The sequence below is a fragment of the Bos mutus genome, chromosome 10 (genome assembly GCF_027580195.1).
Source record: "Bos mutus isolate GX-2022 chromosome 10, NWIPB_WYAK_1.1, whole genome shotgun sequence".
NCBI lineage: Eukaryota > Metazoa > Chordata > Mammalia > Artiodactyla > Bovidae > Bos > Bos mutus.
Window position 1 is genome coordinate 13,716,297 of NC_091626.1, and position 21,757 is coordinate 13,738,053.

The 21,757-nt window shown below is 39.4% G+C and overlaps 1 protein-coding gene across 1 annotated transcript in view; it reads left to right on the forward strand.

Moving 5' to 3' along the window:
• The window catches only part of IQCH (IQ motif containing H), a 229,793-nt gene that overhangs the window by 83,737 nt on the left and 124,299 nt on the right, over positions 1 to 21,757 (forward strand). Inside the window, 2 exon segments of the mRNA XM_070377335.1 lie at positions 9,714 to 9,793; positions 11,820 to 11,858. Coding sequence (XP_070233436.1) covers positions 9,714 to 9,793; positions 11,820 to 11,858 — 119 coding nt within the window.

Sequence of the window (21,757 nt, forward strand, 5' to 3'; positions counted from 1 at the left end):
ATATTTTAATAAGACCATGGTGACTGCTTTACAGATAATGAGTTATACAGGAACATGAGTGGAACCAAGAAGACTAGTTAAAGACTGTTTTGGTAAACCAGGTGAGAAATGATGGTGAATTTAAGGAGGATGGTATCAGTGGATATGAAGAGAAGTAAACAAATTCACGTTATATTTTATTTTAGAGGTAGAGCCATGAGGAATGACTGAAAGAAAGAAATGAAGAATGGCTCACAGATAGGAGTGAGGAAAAGAGAGGCATCAGGGATAAATATGTATGAACATACCCCAATTTTGTATCCATTCTACTGTTGATGGGAATTTCAGTGGTTTATACCATAGAGCTGTTAGGGGTAATACCACTATGAACATTCTTGCATATGTCTTTTAATGTAAATATATATATATACCCTGCTCTTGGATACATATTAAAAAGAATTGCTGAGGCATGGGGTAAACATATGCTCAGATTTAGCAGATAACACCAAATGGCTTTGCAAGGTGTTTATACTGATTTATTTTCTTACTAGCAGTATATGAAAATTCCAGATGATATATATCTTTGTCAACACTTGATATTTTCTTTTCTTTGTTTATTGCTTTGCCACCCTGAAGATTGTTGTGGTATATCTTTGTGGATTTAATTTCTATTTCCCTGACGACCAATAAAGTTAAAGAGTTTGTGGGGTTTTTTTTGATATGTGTATTGCTCATTTGAGTATCTTCTTTTGTAAACTGACTTAAAACTTCAACATTTTTTAAAAATGGGTTGTTTTTCTTGGTTATATAGTATTATGTAGGTATCCTGGATACTAATCTTTTATCAGTTATAGGGGACTGGAATGCAAAAGTAGGAAGTCAAGAAACACCTGGAGGAACAGGCAAATTTGGCCTTGGAGTACAGAGTGAAGCAGGGCAAAGGCTAGTAGAGTTTTCCCAAGAGAACACACTGGTCATAGCAAACACCCTCTTCCAACAGCATACATGGACATCACCAGATGGTCAACACCAAAATCAGATTGATTATATTCTTTGCAGCTAAAGATGGCAAAGTCCTATACAGTCAGCAAAAACAAGACTGGGAGCTGACTGTGGCTCAGATCATGAACTCCTTATTGCCAAATTCAGACCTAAAATGAAGAAAGTAGGGAAAACCACTAGATCATTCAGGTATGACCTAAATCAGATCCCTTATGATTATACAGTGGCAGTGATAAATAGATTCAAGGGATTAGATCTGATAGACAGAGTGCCTGATGAACTATGGACAGAGGAAAGATACACCCATTTGAATGCAGAGTTCCAAAGAATAGCAAGGAGAGATAAGAAAGCCTTCCTGAGCAAGCATTGTAAAGAAATAGAGGAAAACAACAGAATGGGAAAGTCTAAAGATATCTTCAAGAAAATTAGAGTTACTAAGGGAACACTTCATGCAAAGATGGGCACAATAAAGGACAGAAATGGTATGGACCTAACAGAAGCAGAAGATATTAAAAAGAGGTGGCAAGAATACACAGAAGACTATACAAAAAAGATCTTCACAACCCAGATTGTTGAAGCCAGGCTTCAACAGTACATGAACCATGAACTTCCAGATCAAGCTGGATTTAGTAAGGCAGAGGAACCAGAGATCAAATTGCCAACATCTGTTGGATCAACGAAAAAGCAAGAGAGTTCCAGAAAAACATCTATTTTTGCCTTATTGACTATGTCAAAGCCTTTGTGTGGACCACAACAAACTCTGGAAAATTCTTATAGAGAAAGGAATGCCAGACCACCTGACCTGCCTCTTGAGAAATCTGTATGCAGGCCAGGAAGCAACAGTTAGAACTGGACATGGAAAAACAGACTGGTTCCAAATAGGGAAAGGAGTATGTCAAGGCTGTATATTGTCACCCTGCTTATTTAACTTATATGCAGAGTACATCATGAGAAACACTGGGCTGGATGAAGCACAAGCTGGAATCAAGATTGCCAGGAGAAATATCAATAACTTCAGATGTACAGATGACACCACCCTTATGGCAGAAAGTGAAGAAGAACTAAAGAGCCTCTTGATGAAAGTGAAAGAGGAGAGTGAAAAAGTTGGCTTAAAGCTCAACATTCAGAAAACTAAGATCATGGTATCTGGTCCCATCACTTCATGGCAAATAGATGGGTAAACAGTGGAAACAGTGACATACTTTATTTTTTGTGTGTTCCAAAATCACTGCAGATGGTTACTGCACCCATGAAATTAAAAGATGCTTACTCCTTGGAAGAAAAGTTATGACCAACCTAGACAACATATTAAAACACAGAGACATTACTTTGCTGACAAAAGTCCGACTAGTCAAAGCTGTGGCTTTTCCAGTAGTCATGTGTGGATGTGAGAGTTGGACTATAAGAAAGCTGAGCACCCAAGAGTTGACACTTTTGAACTGTGATGTTGGAGAAGACTCTTGAGAGTCCCTTGAACTGCAAGGAGATCCAACCAGTCCATCCAAAAGGAAAGCACTCCTGAATGTTCATTGGAAGGACTGATGTTGAAGCTGAAACTCCAATATTTTGGCCAGATGATGCGAAGAACTGACTCATTTGAAAAGACCCTGATGGTTGGAAAGACTGTAGGCAGAAGGAGAAGGGGACAACAGAGTATGAGATGGTTGGATGGCATCACTGACTCGACAGACATGAGTTTGAGCAAGCTCCGGGGTTGGTGATAGACAGGGTGGCCTGGCGTGCTGCAGTCCATGGGGTCACAAAGAATTGGCCAGGACTGAGCGACTGAACTGAACTGAGGGTCAGAGTACTAGTGACAAATTATCTTCATTTTTCTTCATCTTAGACTGTCTTGATTTCTTCTTTATTTCCTAAAGGATATTTTCACTAGCTTTAGGATTCTGGGTTGACAGTGGTTTTCTTACAGTATTTAAAAAAACCTTTTGCCACTTCCTTTCTCTTTCATGGTTTCTGATGAGAAATCTACTGTCCTTTTTTTTTTCTGCTGTAGGTAAGGTGTTGCTTTTTTTCTCCTGCTTCCAAGATTTTTCTCTGTCTTTAGTTTTTAGGAAGTCTTGACCATATCTTAACGTGAATTTCTTTGGTTTTGTCTTGTTTGGGTGGAGAAGGCAATGGCAACCCACTCCAGTACTCTTGCCTGGAAAAATCCCATGGACGGAGGGGCCTGGTGGGCTGCAGTCCATGGGGGTCACTAGGAGTCAGACACGACTGAGCGACTTCCCTTTCACTTTTCACTTTCATGCATTGGAGAAGGAAATGGCAACCCACTCCAGTGTTCTTGCCTGGAGAATCCCAGGGACAGGGAGCCTGGTGGGCTGCCGTCTATGGGGTCGCACAGAGTCGGACACGACTGAAGCAACTTAGCAGCAGTAGCAGTAGCACCTTGTTTGGGATTGGCTCACCTTCTATAGGGTTGTATGTTTTGCCAAATTTGGGGGGTTTTCAGCCATTATTTCTTTGAGTACATTTTTTTTTTTTCAGCTTTGCCCTGTATTGCCTCTCTTTATAGGCTACAGGATACAAATGTTAGATCTCTTGGTAGACTCCCACAGGTCCTTGAGGCTCTGTTCATTTCCCTGCACCCCACCCCCGCCCATGTCTTTTCTCTCCATTGTTCAGATTGGGTAATTTCTATTTTTCTGTCTTCTAGTTCACTGATTTACCTGTCCTCTACATTCTGCTGTTGAGCCATCCACTGAATTTTGTATTTAGATGACTGTATTTTTCTGTTCCAAAATTTCAATTTGTTTAAAAAAATGTACACTTAAAAATGGTTAAGATGATAAATGTGGTTTTTTTTTTTTTTGGCTGCCCTGCACAGCTGTGGGATTTTAGTTCCTGGACCATGGATTGAACCCAGGCCATGGCAGTGAAACCACCGAATCCTAACCACTGAAACACCAGGGAATTCCTTGTTTTGTGTATTTTAACACAATTAAAAATTCAGTTGAGTTCCTCCTTACATATTCTGTTTTCTCTGTGGAGACTTTCTGTTTCTTTGCTGAGATTTCATATTATTTCTTTTGTTTCATGTGTTTCTGTAATTGCTTGTGGAACATTTTTATGATGGTTGCTTTAAAATTTTTGTCAGGTAATTTTAAGCTTTCTGTCATCTCAGGGTTGGTATCTAGTCCTTGTCTTTTTTCATTCAGTTCCTGGTTCTTGGTATGGTGAGTGATCCTCAATAGAAACTTTGACATTGTGGGTATTATATTATAAGACTCTGGTTCTTATTTAAATCTGTTTTAGCTGGTTCCCCTGATACCCCTGTTAATTCTCTATGCCCTTGAGAAATAAGCCAAATTAGCTACAATATATCATCCTGTGTATGCATTGCTGGATTTCATTTGCTAATATTTTGTTTACCATCGTTCAGGAGAAAGGTTGTCCTAAATTTTTCCTTTCCTATGTTTTCCTTTGGATTTAGTAGCCTGGTGAGTTTTGCCTCAGTGAGTAGAAAAATGTCTATTCAGGTCCTTTACTCATTTAAAAATTAGGGTTATTTTGTTTTTTGCTATTAAGTTGCATGAGTTTCTGGTATGTATTATATATATATATATATATATATGTATATTTATCATCACAATGTACACTTTAAATATCTTATAATTTATTTTGTCAGTTATACTTCAATAAGGCTATAATTTTTAAAAATAGAAGGAACAAATAAATAATATGAAAATGAAAAAATGCAGAAACTGCAGATAGAATTAAAAAAAATAATATGATAACAATGTCAATATATTTTAAAAAACAAAATGAAAATTTTCCTAGAAAAATCTAAATTACTTAAGTTAATTCAAGAAAAAATAGGAAACTTAAAACAATAACGTTAGAAAATTTGACTTGGTAGGTAAAAATATCTGTCTTACAGACGGACATGTGCATACTTACACACACACACACACACACACACACACACATATACCAAGCAAAAAAGGCCTCAGGTCTTTTATAGGCAAGCTTTACCAATTTTAAAGATCAGGTAATTCGTATATTAAATGCCATAGGGAAACAAAAAAAGGAGAGCTTGCCAGCTGGTTTTATGAAGCTACTAAAACTTTGGTACCAAAACTAGATGAGGACAGTGCAAGAAAAAATATATAAGTCAATCTCAGGAACATAAAAAATAGCATTCTAAATACAAGGTAGCAGTATGACTATAATGTGTAAAATATATAACTAGCAGGAAACTGCTGTGTAACAGGGAGCCCAGCCTGGTGCTCCGTGACAGCCTAGAAGAGTGAAATGTGGGGGGAGAGGGACTCAAGAGGGAGGGGGTATATACAATCAGTATAAAAGACCGATTCATATTGATGTATGGTAGAGACCACCACAACACTATAAAGCAAGTATCGTCCAAAAATAAAAAGTTAGCAGTATGTTTTTACATTCATCATAATCAAGGAAGAATATGTGGCAGATTCAACATTAGAAAAATCGAACAATATAATTCACCACATTAACAGATTAATAAAGAAAAACTCTATGATCATCTTAATATACATCAAAATTTAAAAATCATAAAACACAATTCAACATTAATAATAAGAGAAAATCTTCTGGGCAGCATAGAAGTAGGAGAGAATTTTCTGAACCTGATTGTTGTCTTCAACCAAAACCCCAAAGCAAACAGTGTTCTTAGTAGGGAGGCTTTAGAAGTATTCTGTTAATATTTCCTCATTAAAAGCAGAGACAGTTCAAGGATGACCACTGCTGCCCTCACTCTTACTGCCGTCACTGTTGGACACTGCCCCTGAGACCCTAGCCCGTGCAATGAGAGGAAGCATGGTATAGAGAGAAGGAGCGGGAGGGAAGGGTACCCGTCAGGCATGTATGTGACTGCACCTATCAGAAACCCTAACTAGCAGGGCTTAAACAGTGAGTTCATTTGTCTCGGAAGGAATCAGGAAGTAGGGAAACTAGCGACGGTGGTGCTTATACACAGCATTGTAACAACTCTCTTTCTGCTTTACCTTCTTTAGCATGTTTCGTTCATCCACTTCACAGCTCTAAGATGACTCCTGCAGATTTGTGCCTTAACATGCTCATTCCAGGCAGCAAGAGGGGGAAATAGTAGCACCAGTCTCTTCCTGGAAGCCCTTGGATGGGCCTCCCTTCAATTCTCACTGGTCACACGGCCACTGTTAAAGACAAGAAAGGCTGCAAGTGAACGTGCAAGGATAAGGTTAGGATTAGTATTAGGATGGAGAAGGCAGTGGCACCCCACTCCAGTACTCTTGCCTGGAAAATCCCATGGACGGAGGAGCCTGGTGGGCTGCAGTCCATGGGGTCGAGAAGAGTCGAACACGACTGAGCGACTTCCCTTTCACTTTTCACTTTCATGCATTGGAGAAGGAAATGGCAGCCCACTCCAGTACTCTTGCCTGGAAAATCCCAGGGACAGGGGAGCCTGGTGGGCTGCCGTCTATGGGGTCACACAGAGTTGGACACGACTGAAGTGACTTAGTAGTAGTACTAGTATTAGGATTGGGGACATAAACGAAATACTTAGTATTATTGATTATGCTTGGTCTAATCCATTCATGAAATTCTGTTCTTTGAAATATATGTAATATCTGGGGCTTACTTAAAACATTACTTCTTGTTTATCTAAAGTTTAAATTTAACTGCATACCCTTTTTAAAAAATTGTTTTCCTAAATCTGGAAACCCTAGAAGCTGGGAATGTTGATACCCTGAAAAAAAGTTGAGGTTCTAAAATTAGCAAGGAAAAAAGTGAGATGGCTTCCTGGGAAGCACATAACAATAAATTGCTACCACAAGAATCATACAAATACTTCCAGAAAGACAAGATTTTTTATCCCCCTGACATTGAGGCAAAATTTATCCTACAGATTTTTTCAGAATGGAAACTGAGTAGCAAAATAGGCAGTGTCTTAGGATGCAGACATTCATCAAATGCATGTATCCCATAAAATTCAAGGCCATATGAAGTTATAAATTTAATGATAGAATTTCTGCAGGTAATGAAGAAAAACCTCCAAAAAATTTTTTTAGAGATAACCATTAACCATGGATTATCCATGTGAAATTGCAATCATATCTTTATCCTACCAAATTTCACTGAAATTTTAATAAATTCCTCTAAAAAGGAATTAATAAATTTAATAAATTCCTTTAAAAATTATGCCCACTTCTCAACTGCTATTTTGTTTCATCACGGTAATTTAGCAATAAATCTCATTTGTCTGCAGGAACCTGAAAGTTAAACAAAAAGTGTACTGAAGTTGCAGATAATAGGAAAAACAGGCTTTATGGGTGACTCTGAATTCATACTATCCTGGGTATACAGGAGCTGACCTTCAAAGTTAGAGAGCCAAGTTCAAGTGGACAACTGGGTAGGAGAGCACAGAAGTCAAGGCAAAAACTTGTAGGATGAAAATGGTGTCTTCACACACTACAGTCTTCCCTCTGTGTCCACGGGGGATTGTTGGTTCCAGGACCTGCTGTGGATACCAAAATCTGCAGATGCTCAATGGTCTTCTACAAAATGGCGTTGCACAGTTGGCCCTGTGTATTCCTGGGTTCTGTGTCTGCGGATTCAGCCAACCGTGGATAGAAATTGGTTGAATCTGTGATGCAGAATCCATTGTATAGCCAGTTGTATGGCCAATTGCCTAACCTTGGGGAAGGTGGTGGGCAGTCTCACAGTATAGGAGGATCGCTGGAAGCAGAAAGGTGGTAAAATAGGGTTTGTCCAACACAACAAAAGTCTTTTGTGAAGGTGATCTCTAGTGCTAAGACAATGGAATTCCTGCTACTTTTTAGGAGATGGCTGAAGACATTCCCTGCAGCCTACTTGAGGTAGTGTGAGAGAACCAAGTGCTCAAAGTGGAATTCTAAATTGTATATTGATATGCTGTATTTGGGAGAAGGCAATGGCACCCCACTCCAGTACTCTTGCCTGGAAAATCCCATGGACGGAGGAGCCTGGTAGGCTGCAGTCCATGGGGTCACTGGGAGTCGGACACGACTGAGCAACTTCACTTTCACTTTTCACTTTCCTGCATTGGAGAAGGAAATGGCAACCCACTCCAGTGTTCTTAGGGACAAGGGAGCCTGGTGGGCTGCCGTCTATGGGGTCACACAGAGTCGAACACGACTGAAGTGACTTAGCATAGCATAGCATAGCATGCTGTATTTGAAGAAAGTGAAAGTTGCTGAGTCGTGTCCGACTCTTTGCAACCCAATGAAATTCTCTAGGCCAGAATACTGGAGTGGGTAGCCTATCCCTTCTCCAGGGGATCTTCCCAACCCAGGAATCAAACCAGGGTCTCCTGCATTGCAGGTGGATTCTTTACCTGAGCTATCAGGGAAGCCAAAGTTTATTACCTCCTTCGAGCCGGAATTGAACCAGCGACCTAAGGATGACAGCAGCTTATCACCTTTACAGTCCTCTGCTCTACCAGCTCGGAGAAGGCAATGGCACCCCACTCCAGTACTCTTGCCTGGAAAAGCCCATGGCCGGAGGAGCCTGGTAGGCTACAGTCCATGGGGTTGTGAAGAGTCAGACATGACTGAGCGACTTCACTTTCACTTTCCACTTTCGTGCATTAGAGAAGGAAATGGCAACCCACTCCAGTGGTCTTGCCTAGAGAATCCCAGGGATGAGGGAGCCTGGCGGGCTGCCGTCTATGGGGTCGCACAGAGTTGGACACGACTGAAGTGACTTAGCAGCAGCAGCTCTACCAGCTGAGCTATCGAAGGGTGCTGATATTTGAAGAGTATCTGTTAATTCTTTCTAAGATTTGTTGTTAGAGAACTGACAGAAAAGGGGTGGACTAAGGAAATGAGTAGAAAGAAGCCTCACTTCTTTGACTCAATTAACTATGTAAATAAATTATTTGTTCTCTTTCTTAAAAAGAGCAGTATAAGGATTTTTCTCTCCTGAGAATCAGATTTGAGCTGTTTTGTAAAGGCAGCTGTGTTTGCTGCCAGGCAACGGTAGAGATTCGATTTCTCTTACAAGCATTATCTAGCATGTAGGCTTACCTCCACTATGGACTAGATGTGTTCTCCAAAAGTTGTTGCTTATAGATTTATTCCCAAAACAATATTTATGTGTTAAATATAAAAATAAAATAAAAAAGTGTTAAAAATAAAAATGTTTTTCACTTGCTTTATTTACCCCAAGCCTCTTAAATTCTTTAGAATTGTCTTTTTAAATGATTATACATTAGAATAGTCCATCCTATATATAGTTACTGGAGAAGGAAATGGCAACCCACTCCAGTATTCTTGCCTGGAGAATCCCATGGACAGAGGAAACTGGCAGGCCATGGGGTCGCAAGAGTCGGACACGACTTAGCGACTAACCCAACCATCATGTCCCTTTAGACCGAATTTGGGAATACAGCTATTAAAAGAAATCTTAGAGTGAAACATTTTATAAGACAAGGATAACTTTCTAAGTTGCTTTCTTTAAAAATGTGCCTCTTTCTCTAGGAAGTTTGCATAGGGGAGTTGACTTTATATTCTGATGGAACTGTTGCTCTTCCAAGCTCTTTGCTTTCCTTTTGAAGTCAATGATCACAAATGTTTCATTGAATTGATACAAGAATGACTGGGAGTGAACAGAGAATGGGTGACAGAGCCACCTGACTTTTAAGGTGCAAACCCAACAGCATCAACCCAATGAATCAGTCTCTCTTTTTGGAAGAGGTAACCCTTCTTCACCTCTGTCCACAGCCCCGTTTGCTGCACCCCAGAGAACAGAGTCGATTCCAGAGGAGATGAAGACTGTCTCTCTCAAGAGACAGAGATCAAAGGTATTCATATTCCTAACTAATAAAAGAAAATTGTTCTAATTTACAATATCCTCAGTGAGATTTTTGGTAATATGTGCATGTTATAGAGTTGTACGTTTCACATAGAACTAAATATTATTTCTGCTGCTGCTGGGATGCATTTGATTTTAAAAGGGAAGATTGTTCTGCAAATAAACTCTACCATGACAGTATCAGTAGGATCTAAAAAATTCAATCATGTTCTATTATTTCTAGACTAACTGATTCAGTTAATCTCTACTGCTATCTGGTCAAGGGCCCAGGAGTCTGGAATACAAGGCTTTATATACAAATTTGTGTTACATAGGGTATATTATTGTATGCTGTGTGCTGTAGGTACTGTGCTTAGTCACTCAGTCATGTCCGACTCTGAGACCCCATGGATTGTAGCCCACCAGGCTCCTTTGTCCATGAAGATTCTCCAAGCAAGAATACTGGAGTCTGTTGCCATGCCCTCCTCCAGGGGATCTTCCCAACCCAGAGATTGAACCCAGGTCTCCTGCATTGCAGGCAGATTCTTTACCATCTGAGCCACCAGGGAAGCATGTTATTGTGAGGTTTCCTTTATCGTTAAGCATAGGATAATAAAGCAAGTTCCCCAGTTTTGGACAGATACCTTAATGCGGAAGGGAAAGGGGCTCTATTCTCTGACCTTAGGACCTCAGAATACAATGCTCATCCCTATGGAGATTCTCCTAGTTTAAAGGTGCTGGACTTTTATAGCTTGCTTTCTTATGTTTATGAGCCACAGACAGACTTGTGATAATTGAAACTTTTCAACATAGAAGGAGACAGCTGGCAGTGTTTTTCTTTTTTTTTTCTGGGCTTACCCTATGGGGTCATGTTTACAGCTGCTCCCATTAAAAAAAAAAAGAAAATGAAAGCAGAATTGAAGAGTGACACAGAAGAAATTAATCCCCCTGTGTCTATATAGTCAACTGTTACCTGTTCTTTGTAGACCTTGTCTTTTAACATGCACGTCTTCCTCAAGATGTTTTCACTGTATTTGCAGCACGGGTGGGCTGTCTCTCCTTAAGAGATTTCCAAGCTGTTTATGTAGCAGTATGTCATGTGACACCGCAGTTGCCGTGGCAAATATTTGTGTTTCGTGAAAAACGTAAAAAAAAAAATCAATGTAAATGGCCAAATCCCAAGACAGACAGGCCTTCAGGCTAGTGTTTGGCCTGCACCATCATGGTTTCCATCTCAGCTGTTTAACAGGCTGTGTGTGCAAGGCCATGGGCTAACGTGCATAATGGGAACAGGCAGGCACACCTGTTTTGCTTCTCACCGTGTTGGCAGTCTCAGGCTCCACAGTTTATAGGTAACAGAGCTACAGGTAATGTAAATAAGACTAAGTTTTATCCAGTGAGCGGAATGCCTCAAAAAAAAAATTTTTTTTTTTTGTAAATAATGACATTTCCTGAGTGCTGATTAACCCTGCCTTTACTTTCCTGTCTACTGACTTCACCAAGCTTTCCCCTAGTGCTAAAAGCAGTAATATCTAAAGACTTTCCTAATAGTCCCGAGTTGCTACATTTCTGAATTGACTCTTGAATGGTAAATGAAATTATTCATAGTCTCTGTGAAAAGTGTCCTAGCATGGAAGTTGAAAGGCTAAGAGAAAGACTGTGATAGGCCTGGCCTCGTGATAAACCCAGAACAGAGCTTGGATCAGTCCCCACCACCGGGCAGTGAGGTGCCACATACAGAAGCCCTTTCTTGAAAATGGAACTTGGCATCTGATTATAGTTGGTCGTTTTTAGTATTTATTTTGTCAAACTCTTTCTTCAAAGCAAACAGGGCTGTTGGCAAGCAGCACATCACTCTGGGGTGGGGAAGGTCTTTCTAATTATTAGCTCCTGCCTGCCTGGAAAGAGGGAACAGCCTGGCCCAGCAGGGAAAGCTGGGGAAGTGGGGGAGGGGGGGACCCTGTGCCTTCTATTTGTTTTGTAAAATTACCCATGAGAGTCATTTTGATTTAAACTGTGTCTGTTCTTCATTGTAGTGGAAAGGCAGAAAGTCAAGAGGATACCATGATAAGAAGGTCTGTAATTTGTGTGACTAGTTGCAATTTGGGGTCTGTCACCTGATGTCCCTTCCTTTTGCTTCAGGGCAGAAGTATGGGAGGCGGGTTTGACAGCTGGAGACCAACAAACGTTCTTGCCCTCTTCTTTTATAAAAGAAATTAAATCATGTTTTCAGAAAATATGGTTCGTTTAAAATGAAAAACACTCCCCCCTCCCTTTTGGGACTGACTTATTTCGCAGGCTGTAGTCCAAAAAAGTGATTTAGCATACTCAAATTTTTCTGAATCACATCAGTCTTTGACCTCTATCAAAGATTTTCGTCTTTTAAAAATACAGCTAAAAATGATAAAATATGAAAAACAGACTCCAGTTGTTCTCCAGCACGTGCTTACACATGTATACAGGGATGTGTGTGTGTGTTCATACACGTGTGCACTGCACTCTGCATCTATGATGTAACAGGCAAGAGTGTGGGATTTAGAGTTAAGTTGACCAAAAGAAACAAGGAAACCAAAAAGTTGGAAAAATAAAATCGTCCCCACAAAGAAAAGCACATGCCAGCAAGGAACATTCCATAGGTTCATGTGTGGGTAAGAGAAGTTCTAAACATTCACTTAGTAAGGAGCAGAGCAAGAGAGAACCAGATTTTCCTCTTACTAACAGAGGAACTTTGAGCAAGTCACTTCAGTTCTCCGTATCCCACTTTCCTCCTCTGAGAAATGGGGATGATACCTCCTTTCTCTAGGGTGGCTCTGAGGATTAGAGGTGTTATCATGTGTGGAAGTACTTTGGAATGATAAAGTACTTATTTCACTATTCACTAGTCTATTTTTAAGAGTATCTTCTAGGCCTCCTTCTCTTGGTGACCTTATCAGAATTTCAGAGGGAGTTTAGTCACCCCTTCTCAAGGAAAAAGAGTTCACGTTTTGGGTCTCTTCATACTCCTGCAGAGCTGAGAGCATTCAGGGCTGTATTTACAGCAGTGACAGCATTACAGTCGTTCTGAACCTAGACAGAGGGTGCTCCGGGACAAACTAATCAATGCAGTTCAGTCCCCTAACTTCCCTTTACTTCTTGCTGTGAGGAAACTGTGAGCTTGCTTCTGCACCTTAAAATTAGGATGTGCTTTAAGAATACTAAGGCATTCTCTATCTGGGATATTTCTAACAGCTCATATTGATTGTGTTCTTAAAACATGCACTTAGTATTTTCCATACCGACCAAATGCTCGTAGCAGCCCGGAAGAACCTCTGTACTGTCATTGCCCCCACGCCCACACAGCTGGTAAAGAGGTACAGAGGCTCCAGAGTTTGTGCCCTGTCCACATACCAGGTCATGAACTTTTCCTCATGGGCTGGTTTCGATATTATTGCTACTACTTTCACTACCAGCAGCTAACATGCATGTGTACCTTATCTGTGCCAGGCACTGAACTTTTTTACAAGGAACATCTCACTTCATTTTTACAACAACTCTATGCAGTAGATACTATTATTATTCCCATTATACTGGGAGGACCTACATTCAGGGAAGTGAAAGTCATCCAACAAGTGGCAGAGCCAGAATGAACTGCATGACTGCCTAGAGACCCAAACATTAGATATTTTTTAAAAATCTCAATAATTTTTTGATGGAAATCTTTCTAAAAGATATATCTCTGCCTCCCTAATGTAATTTAAAAATTTTCTCTATTCAGTATCATACATGTATATATCCAGTTTCTGGTGTCTTTTTATTTCCTTCGATATCAGGACAATGGTCGTCACCTCTGCTCTCAGGTCTGCTTTTATTGGCTCTGAATTCAGCAGCCTTTTCTATCTCCTAGATCATTTAACTAAGTATCAATACATTTGGTTGAATGATAAGTTTGAGTCAATCAAGTTCAGTGTAAGGATCCAAGGAATAAAATAATAGACTATAGTAGAGTTTGTAGTAGTTATTTCAAGAAATCAAAAAAAAAAAAAGGAATCTAGTTCAAAGGTTTGAAGTTTCTAAAATTGCCTCTCTCAACAAGTAAATCTTTTTATTATTTTAACAACTATGTTAAGATCCACTTAATTAATATTTTGATTTAAAAATCTACCTGTATAGATAAAACAAGCAAAGAAATACATTTATGGGACATAGGAGTCCAGGTTGAATTCATGAGTGTGTTTGCTTCTGAGAATGGTGGAGGGAGAGGAATGAGCTAAAATGAAATATAGAGAGGACTTCGATCGTACCTAATGTTTTGTTTCCTTTATTTAAACATACATAAATATATAAATAAATATTTTTTAGCATATGATATAATTATAAATGTATAAAATGTACTGCATTTCAAATATTAAAAATTTAAATATATATTTTTTGTCTTCTTTGCTATATATATATATGTGTATATATACATATATATATATATCTCTCTCATGTATCTCTATTATATATAATCTGTATTATCTAACAGTAGGACTTCACAGAACAACATAATTCATCCTCATGGAGGTCCTCCTGATTTAAAAATACTGGATTTTCTTAGTTTACTCTCACAAGTTTATCAGTCATGGATATGTATATATATATGTATGTATGATATATATATGTCACAAAATATGTAATATTTATATGTCAAAGAAGACAAAAGATTAATGTATGTCCACGATAGATGTTTTTATTATTCTCTATAGTTTTCTGTAATCTAGAGACTTTTTCCAAACTAAAGGAAAACAAATAGAAAAAGAAAATCCTATTTCTTAAGCCATACACTCTATTGTAAAATATCCTTTGGTGTAGAAGGATTAGGTTTGAGTGGTAACACTGTAATATCAAATGCGGGGTCTTACTTCTCTTAGTCAATATTGTTACTGTCTTTAGTATTTTACCATCATATATTCTTTTTTTTTTTTTTTAATTTTACCATCATATATTCTTAATCCTCTTGTTAGAAAACTATATGTTACACTATAGCTGAACTATTTTAATCAAGCAACACATGTGACATTGAGCATATGACTGCCCTGCAGTCTCCTTTCCCCTATCTGTATAAAGAGGATATTAGACCAGGTCATTGTTTTTAAGCAGTTTCCATGACCCCTATGATGCTCACCCTGAAGGCCCTAGGAAAAGGAGAAAGTCAGAAGCCATTACCTGGTTGTTTGACATTAAATTATAAATGTCAAATTATTGATAAGTATTAAAGTTATTAATAAATAAAAAGCTTCCAGTTTTCTTTGTTATAAATAAAACTGCCATGAACGTCTTTTAAATTTGTGCATAAATCTTTGTCAGTCAGTCAGTTCAGTCGCTCAGTCGTATTCAACTCTTTGCGACGCCATGGACTGCAGCACGGCAGGCTTCCCTGTCCATCACCAACTCCTGGAGTTTACTCAAACTCCTGTCCATCAAGTTGGTGATGCCATCCAGCCATCTCATCCTCTGTCATCCCCTTCTCCTCCTACCTTCAGTCTTTCCCAGTATCAGCGTCTTTTCCAATGAGTCAGTTCTTCACATCAGATGGTCAAAGTATTGGAGCTTCAGCTTCAGTGTCAGTCCTTCCAATGAATCTTCAGGACTGATTTCATTTAGGATGGACTGGTTGGATCTCCTTGCAGACCAAGGGACTCTCAAGAGTCTTCTCCAATAATAGAACTCCTTGGTCAAAGGATATAGACATTTTCAGATACAAATAACCAAACCTTCTATTAAACTTTCTATTCAGCTCCAAACCTGAAGCTATGAGTTTACAAATAATTTGTGTGATCATAGAACAGCATTGAGCTATAAACCTAGCCCAAGTGGTGTTGAGTTTAAATTTTACTATTCACTCATTCATTCATTCAGAGATTCTCTATTGACCTTTCACAGTGGGTCAGGCAGGGTACTAGGCACTAGGAATATAGCAGTGAAAAAAATAAGTCAAGTTTTTGCCTTCTTGGGATTTATATTCTAATAAGGGAAGAGGAAAGTTGTTTATTTTAATATGTGAGGTAGTGGCGAATGCTATGAATTAAAATAAAGTAGAATATATTGGATTGGTCCAAAATTTCCTTTAATTTTTAAGTAAAAGACACATCTTTAATTTCCATCCAAAACTTTATTGAACAACATATTTGCTCTTTTGTTCCACTACCTTCTGCCATTTTCCAGGCAACTTCATAATTCCATCTTCCCAGTACTTTGTTCTATTTGAGCAAAGAACTGTTCCAGGTGCCTTTTACAGTCTTCCAGGGATTTGACATTTTTTCCATTAAGAGAATTCTGTAAAGACCAAAATACATGGAAATCCAAAGGTGCAATGTCTGGTGAATACGGTGGATGTTCAGAACTTCCCAGCCAAGCTGTAACAGTTTTTGCCTGGTCATCAAAGAAACGTGATTTTACATTATCCTGATGGAAGGTTATATGTTTTCTGTTGACTAATTCTGGATGCTTTTCACTGAGTGCTGCTTTCACTTGGCCTACTTGGAAGCAGTTCTTGTTGGAACTAACCATTTGGTTTTCCAGAAGGAGCTTATAATAGAGGACTGACTCCCTTCCAATTCCACCACATACACAACATCACCTTCTTTGGATGAAGACTGGCCTTTGGTATGGTTGTTGTTGGTTCATTTTGCTTGCCCCATGATCTCTTCTGTTCCCCATTATTGTATCAGCGTACATTTTTTTCATTGCCCATCACAGTTTGTTTAAAAAATGGAACGTTTCTGTTACATTTAAGTAGAGAACTGCATTTGGAAATACGGTCAAGAAAGTTTTTTTCCCTCTTGTTGGAACCCAAATATCAAAGCAATTAACATATGCAAGCTGGTGCAAATGATTCTCAATGCTTGATTTGGATATTTTGAGTATGTCAGCCATCTCCTGCCTGGTATAATGTTGATTGTTCTCAATTAAAGTTCAATTTGATCACTATCAACTTCAATTCATCTGACCAATTGTGGAGCATTGGCCAGTGAGAAATCTCTAGCATGGAACTTCACAAACCACTTTTGACAAAATCCATAGTCACAGCACCTTCTCCATTCACTGCACAAATCTTTTTTTGCACTTCAGATGCATTTTTACCTTTCTTGAAATAATAAAGCATAATATACCACAATGTCTTTTTTCTTCCATCTTCAATATTAAAATGGCTATAAAAAAATTCACCAATTTGGGGGCTTCCCTGGTGGTCCAGAGGTTAAGAATCCACCTTGCAATGCAGGGGACACCGGTTCAGCCCCTGGTCCGGGAAGGTCCTATATGCTGCAGAACAACGAAGCCCATGCGCCACAACTACTGGGCCTGCACTCGAGAGCACTCAGGTCACAACTGCTGAGCCCACGCGCCAAGACCCTGTGCTCTGCAACAAGGGGAGCCACCGCAACCAGAAGCCCGCGCACCTCGCAACTAGAGAACAGCCCCCACTCACAGCAACGAAGACCCAACACAGCCAAATTTCTTTTTTTAAAAAATGAAAAAAGAAAATTCACCAATTTTGATTTTTTTTTTAATGCACCTGATATGATAACTGTCACAATACATTCTAACAAAATTGTTTCAAATGAAGTTGAGGGCAACTAAGTTCTGCTAGAGCCATCTTACGGAAAAAAACTGAACGAACCTTTTAGACTGTCCAATATATGTCGGTATAGAGAGCGTGACAAGATGAGGTATTATAAGAATTCTGCAAGTGTTTAGTGATCTGTGATCAACGGACTTGCTGTACATACATTTTTCCTCACGAAAATTGTCACGTCAGACTTTACTTTGGTGATGATAGAGGACCTTCTGAAGGCTTGCTATTTTTCCTTCACCTACAGAGAAAATGATAATGTGTTTTTTTTTTCTCAGGAAACTAGAACTCCAGGCTGCTCTGAATTTCCATCCTATTCAGTACATATCCCTAGCAGGTTCTTCCCATCCATCATAATTGTCCAAGAGGCCCTGAACTATGTCACATTCTCTCAGAGAGTATTAGAAGGGTAGCAAGAAAAATGAAATCAATGCAGCGGTAAAACAAAATGTTTCTGGAAAAGGCAACTTTACATTTGACTAAATATAGATTCCATCTATTTAAAAAATCTCCTTGATTTTGTTGTTTGATCTTCAGTCAGAACTGGATCCACTGAGTGGTTCTGCTCCAAAAGAATACAACCAGAGATGAGGATATTTTTTCTCCTCAGGAAGTGTTTCAGAGTTCAGGAAAAATCATTTAAATAAAGATAGATTTCAAAACAATTACAGAAATTATCCCTGGAGGATTGCTGCTGATCTGAGTGGCCTTTACACTCAACTCAATGAGTTCTCTATTTTTGTTGTTTAGTCTCTTTATAAAGGTGAAGGGCTCTGACTCTCACTTTTAACTGACCCTTAAGGCTTATGCAGTTTCTATGTCCTACAAACTGAGAGCGGTTCTGTTGATTTGCTGACCTTAAAATACTGGATTATCTCCTTTTGGGATTCTCTCCCCATGACCATCTTTACACAGAGTTGGTGCAGTTAGTATTTCGCTATTATAGTTTGTAAGTTGCTAGAGTTTCCTGTATAAAAGCTAGAAAAGGGGGAAAAAAACCAAACCTGGGTGTCTTTCATGGTACATGAAGTAAAGTTATTGGAGATGTTTGCCTTTAATTTGATGGCCTCACTAGCTCCAGGAGTGTATTAAACACAGATAGTACTGGAGAGGTAACACTGTAAGTCAGAGAGACATAGAGTGTCAAAATTAGAAGTGCCCTGTTGTAAATTGAAACCCCATGGGAGAAGTGACTTCCTACAGAGGCCACAGAGGAAGGTGGTGACAACCTAGATCCTTGGTCTTCTTCAGATCCATCACTTTTCCACCATACCATGGTTCTCTGGCATGTTCATCAGGGTTGGTTTAACAGGCAGTGAAAAAGTCTTTACATATATTCTAATCTTCACAATAACTTCTTAGGACCCTCTCATTTTTACAGATAAGAAACGTGTCAGAAAGGATGTTGTCATAGTCCACTCAGGCTGCTATAATGAAATATCATAGAGTGTGTGGGTTAAACAGCAAACATAAATTCTCACAGTTCTGGAGGCTGGCAGTCCAAGGTCAGGGTGCCAGACTGGCTGGTTCTGATGAGAGCCTTCTTTCTGGTTTGACAATGGCTGCCTTCTTGTTGTATCTTCACATGGTAGAGAAAGAGATCTCTTTTGTCTCTTCTCATAAGGGCACTAACCTCATCATGAAGACTCCACTCTCACATCCTAATTACCTCTCAAAGGTCCTATCTCTGGGGACTAAGGCTTCAACATATGAAATTTGTGAGGACACAAACATTTAGTCTATAGCAGATGGTAAGTTGTCCAAGAATACATAGCACATAGTAGCAGACTTGACGTGGACTTGATCCCAGGTTGGTGAGACTTCAAGGCCAAGGCTCATTTCCCTGGACCCACAATATCTTATTTGGGTTAAAGGTGAGGCCAGTAACATTCAAGACTCCTCATGCTCTAAAGTTCAGGTCTGTGATTGGGCTCAATTCCTGAACCCTGATGAGGTCAGCTGTTGTCTCTGAATATTGTATGTATCTTTCAGACAAGTCTAGCAGGCTGAGGTCTTGGTGTCTGTTCTGTACAAACCTTAACACACTGTAAACTCTTAATGAATATTAAAGAACAGACCAGACAAACGGCATCCCTGGTCATCAGGGAGTAATGAATTCTCCATCTCTGGAGGTTACTCCATTCATACTCTGAACTAAGCTCTCCATTAGAGCCATAATGGCAGGAAGAACTTAATCTTTTTCACACAGTGGAACTGGTTAAGTTAATTACCAGTGGATATGTCTGATTGTTTGAGAAACTGAACATTGGCTAATAGATTCAAAAGTGGTTTAGTCTATCCTTCTAGGCAAATCATTCTTTAAAGGTGATATCCATGTTGGATTATCCCCAAAACTGGACCATTTATCACCAAGAGATCTTGTTTAAATTCAATTTAGATCCTTGGCTACAGTTTAATCCTATATCCACATGCTATCCGTGTGTTTGAAAAGAACATTTTTGATGAAAACATTCAGATTAGATTTAAACACATGCCTTTTTTTTTTCCTGGAATTTTTCTTTGAGGTGGTTATGTCTGAATTTTAGAAGCTAATACTGGGCCTATCTTTTTTGCTTCACATCTGTGACTTACTGATATAGGTAATCATCATCCTCACTGGTCATAGCAAACACCCTCTTCCAACACCCTCTGACAACAGATGACTACACATGGACTGATATCACCAAATAGTCAATACCAAAATCAGATTGATTGTATTCTTTGTAGCTGGAGAAGCTCTATATAGTCAGCAAAAACAAGACTGGGAGTTGACTATGGCTCAGATCATGAACTCCTGATTGCAAAATTCAGACTTAAATTGAAGAACGTAAGGAAAACCATTCGGAGAAGGCAATGGCACCCCACTCCAGTACTCTTGCTTGGGAAATCCCATGGACGGAGGAGCCTGGTAGGCTGCAATCCATGGGGTCGCTAAGAGTCGGGCATGACTGAGCGACTTCACTTTCACTTTTCACTTTCATGCATTGGAGAAGGAAATGGCAACCCACTCCGGTGTTCTTGCCTGGAGAATCCCAGGGACAGAGGAGCCTAATGGGCTGCTGTCTGTGGGGTCGCACAGAGTCGGACACGACTGAAGCGACTTAGCAGCAGTAGTAGCAGCAGCAAGGAAAACCACTAGGCCATTCAGGTGTGACCTAAATCATATCCCTTATGATTATAGAGTAGAAGTGATTAATAGATTCAAAGGATTAGATCTGATAGGCAGAGTGCCTGAAGAACTATGGATGGAGGTTCATAACATTATACAGGAGGCAGTGATCAAAACCACCCCCAAGAAAAAGAAATACAAAAAGGGAAAATGGTTGTCTGAGGAGGCCTTACAAATAGCTGAGAAAAGAAGAAGCAAAAGGCAAAGGAGAAAAGGAAAGATACACCCATCTGAATGCAGAATTCCAAAGAATAGCAAGGAGAGATAAGAAGCCCTTTTTAAGTGAACAATGCAAAGACATGGAGGAAAACAATAGAATGGGAAAGACTAGAGCTTTCTTCAAGGAAATTAGAGATATCAAGGGAACATTTCATGCAAAGATGGGCACAATAAAGGACAGAAATGGTATGGACCTCACAGAAGCAGAAGATATTAAGAGGTGGCAAGAATGCACAGAAGAACTATACAAAAAATCTTTATCTGGATAACCAGAATGGTGTGATCACTCCCTAGAGTCAGACATCCTGTAGCATGAAGTCAAGTGGACCTTGGGAAGCATCACTACGAATAAAGCTAGTGGAGGTGATGGAATTCCAGCTGAGCTATTTCAAATCCTAAAAGATGATGCTGTGAAAGTGCTGCACTCAATATGCCAGCAAATTTGGAAACTCAGTGGTGGCCACAGGACTGGAAAAGGTCAGTTTTCATTCCAATCCCAAAGAAGAGCAGTGCCAAAGAATGTTCAGACTACCACACAATTGCACTCATTTCACATGCTAGCAAAGTAATGCTCAAAATCCTTCAAGCTAGGCTTCAACAGTGTGTGAACTAAGAACTTCTAGATATTCAAGCTGGATTTAGAAAAGGCAGAGAAACTAGAGATCAAATTTCCAACATCTGTTGGATTTAGAAAAAGCAAGAGAGTTACAGAAAAACATCTATTCCTGCTTCATTGACTATGCTCAAACATTTGACTGTGTGGATCACAATAAACTTGGAAAATTCTTAAAGCGATGGGAATACCAGACCACCTTACCTGCCTCCTGAGAAACCTATATACAGGTCAAAAAGCACCAGTTAGAACTGGATATGGAAAAACAGACTGGTTCCAAATAGGAAAAGGAGTACATTAAGGCTATATATTGTTACCCTGCTTATTTAACTTATAGGCAGAGTACATCATGAGAAATGCCGGGCTGGATGAAGCACAAGCT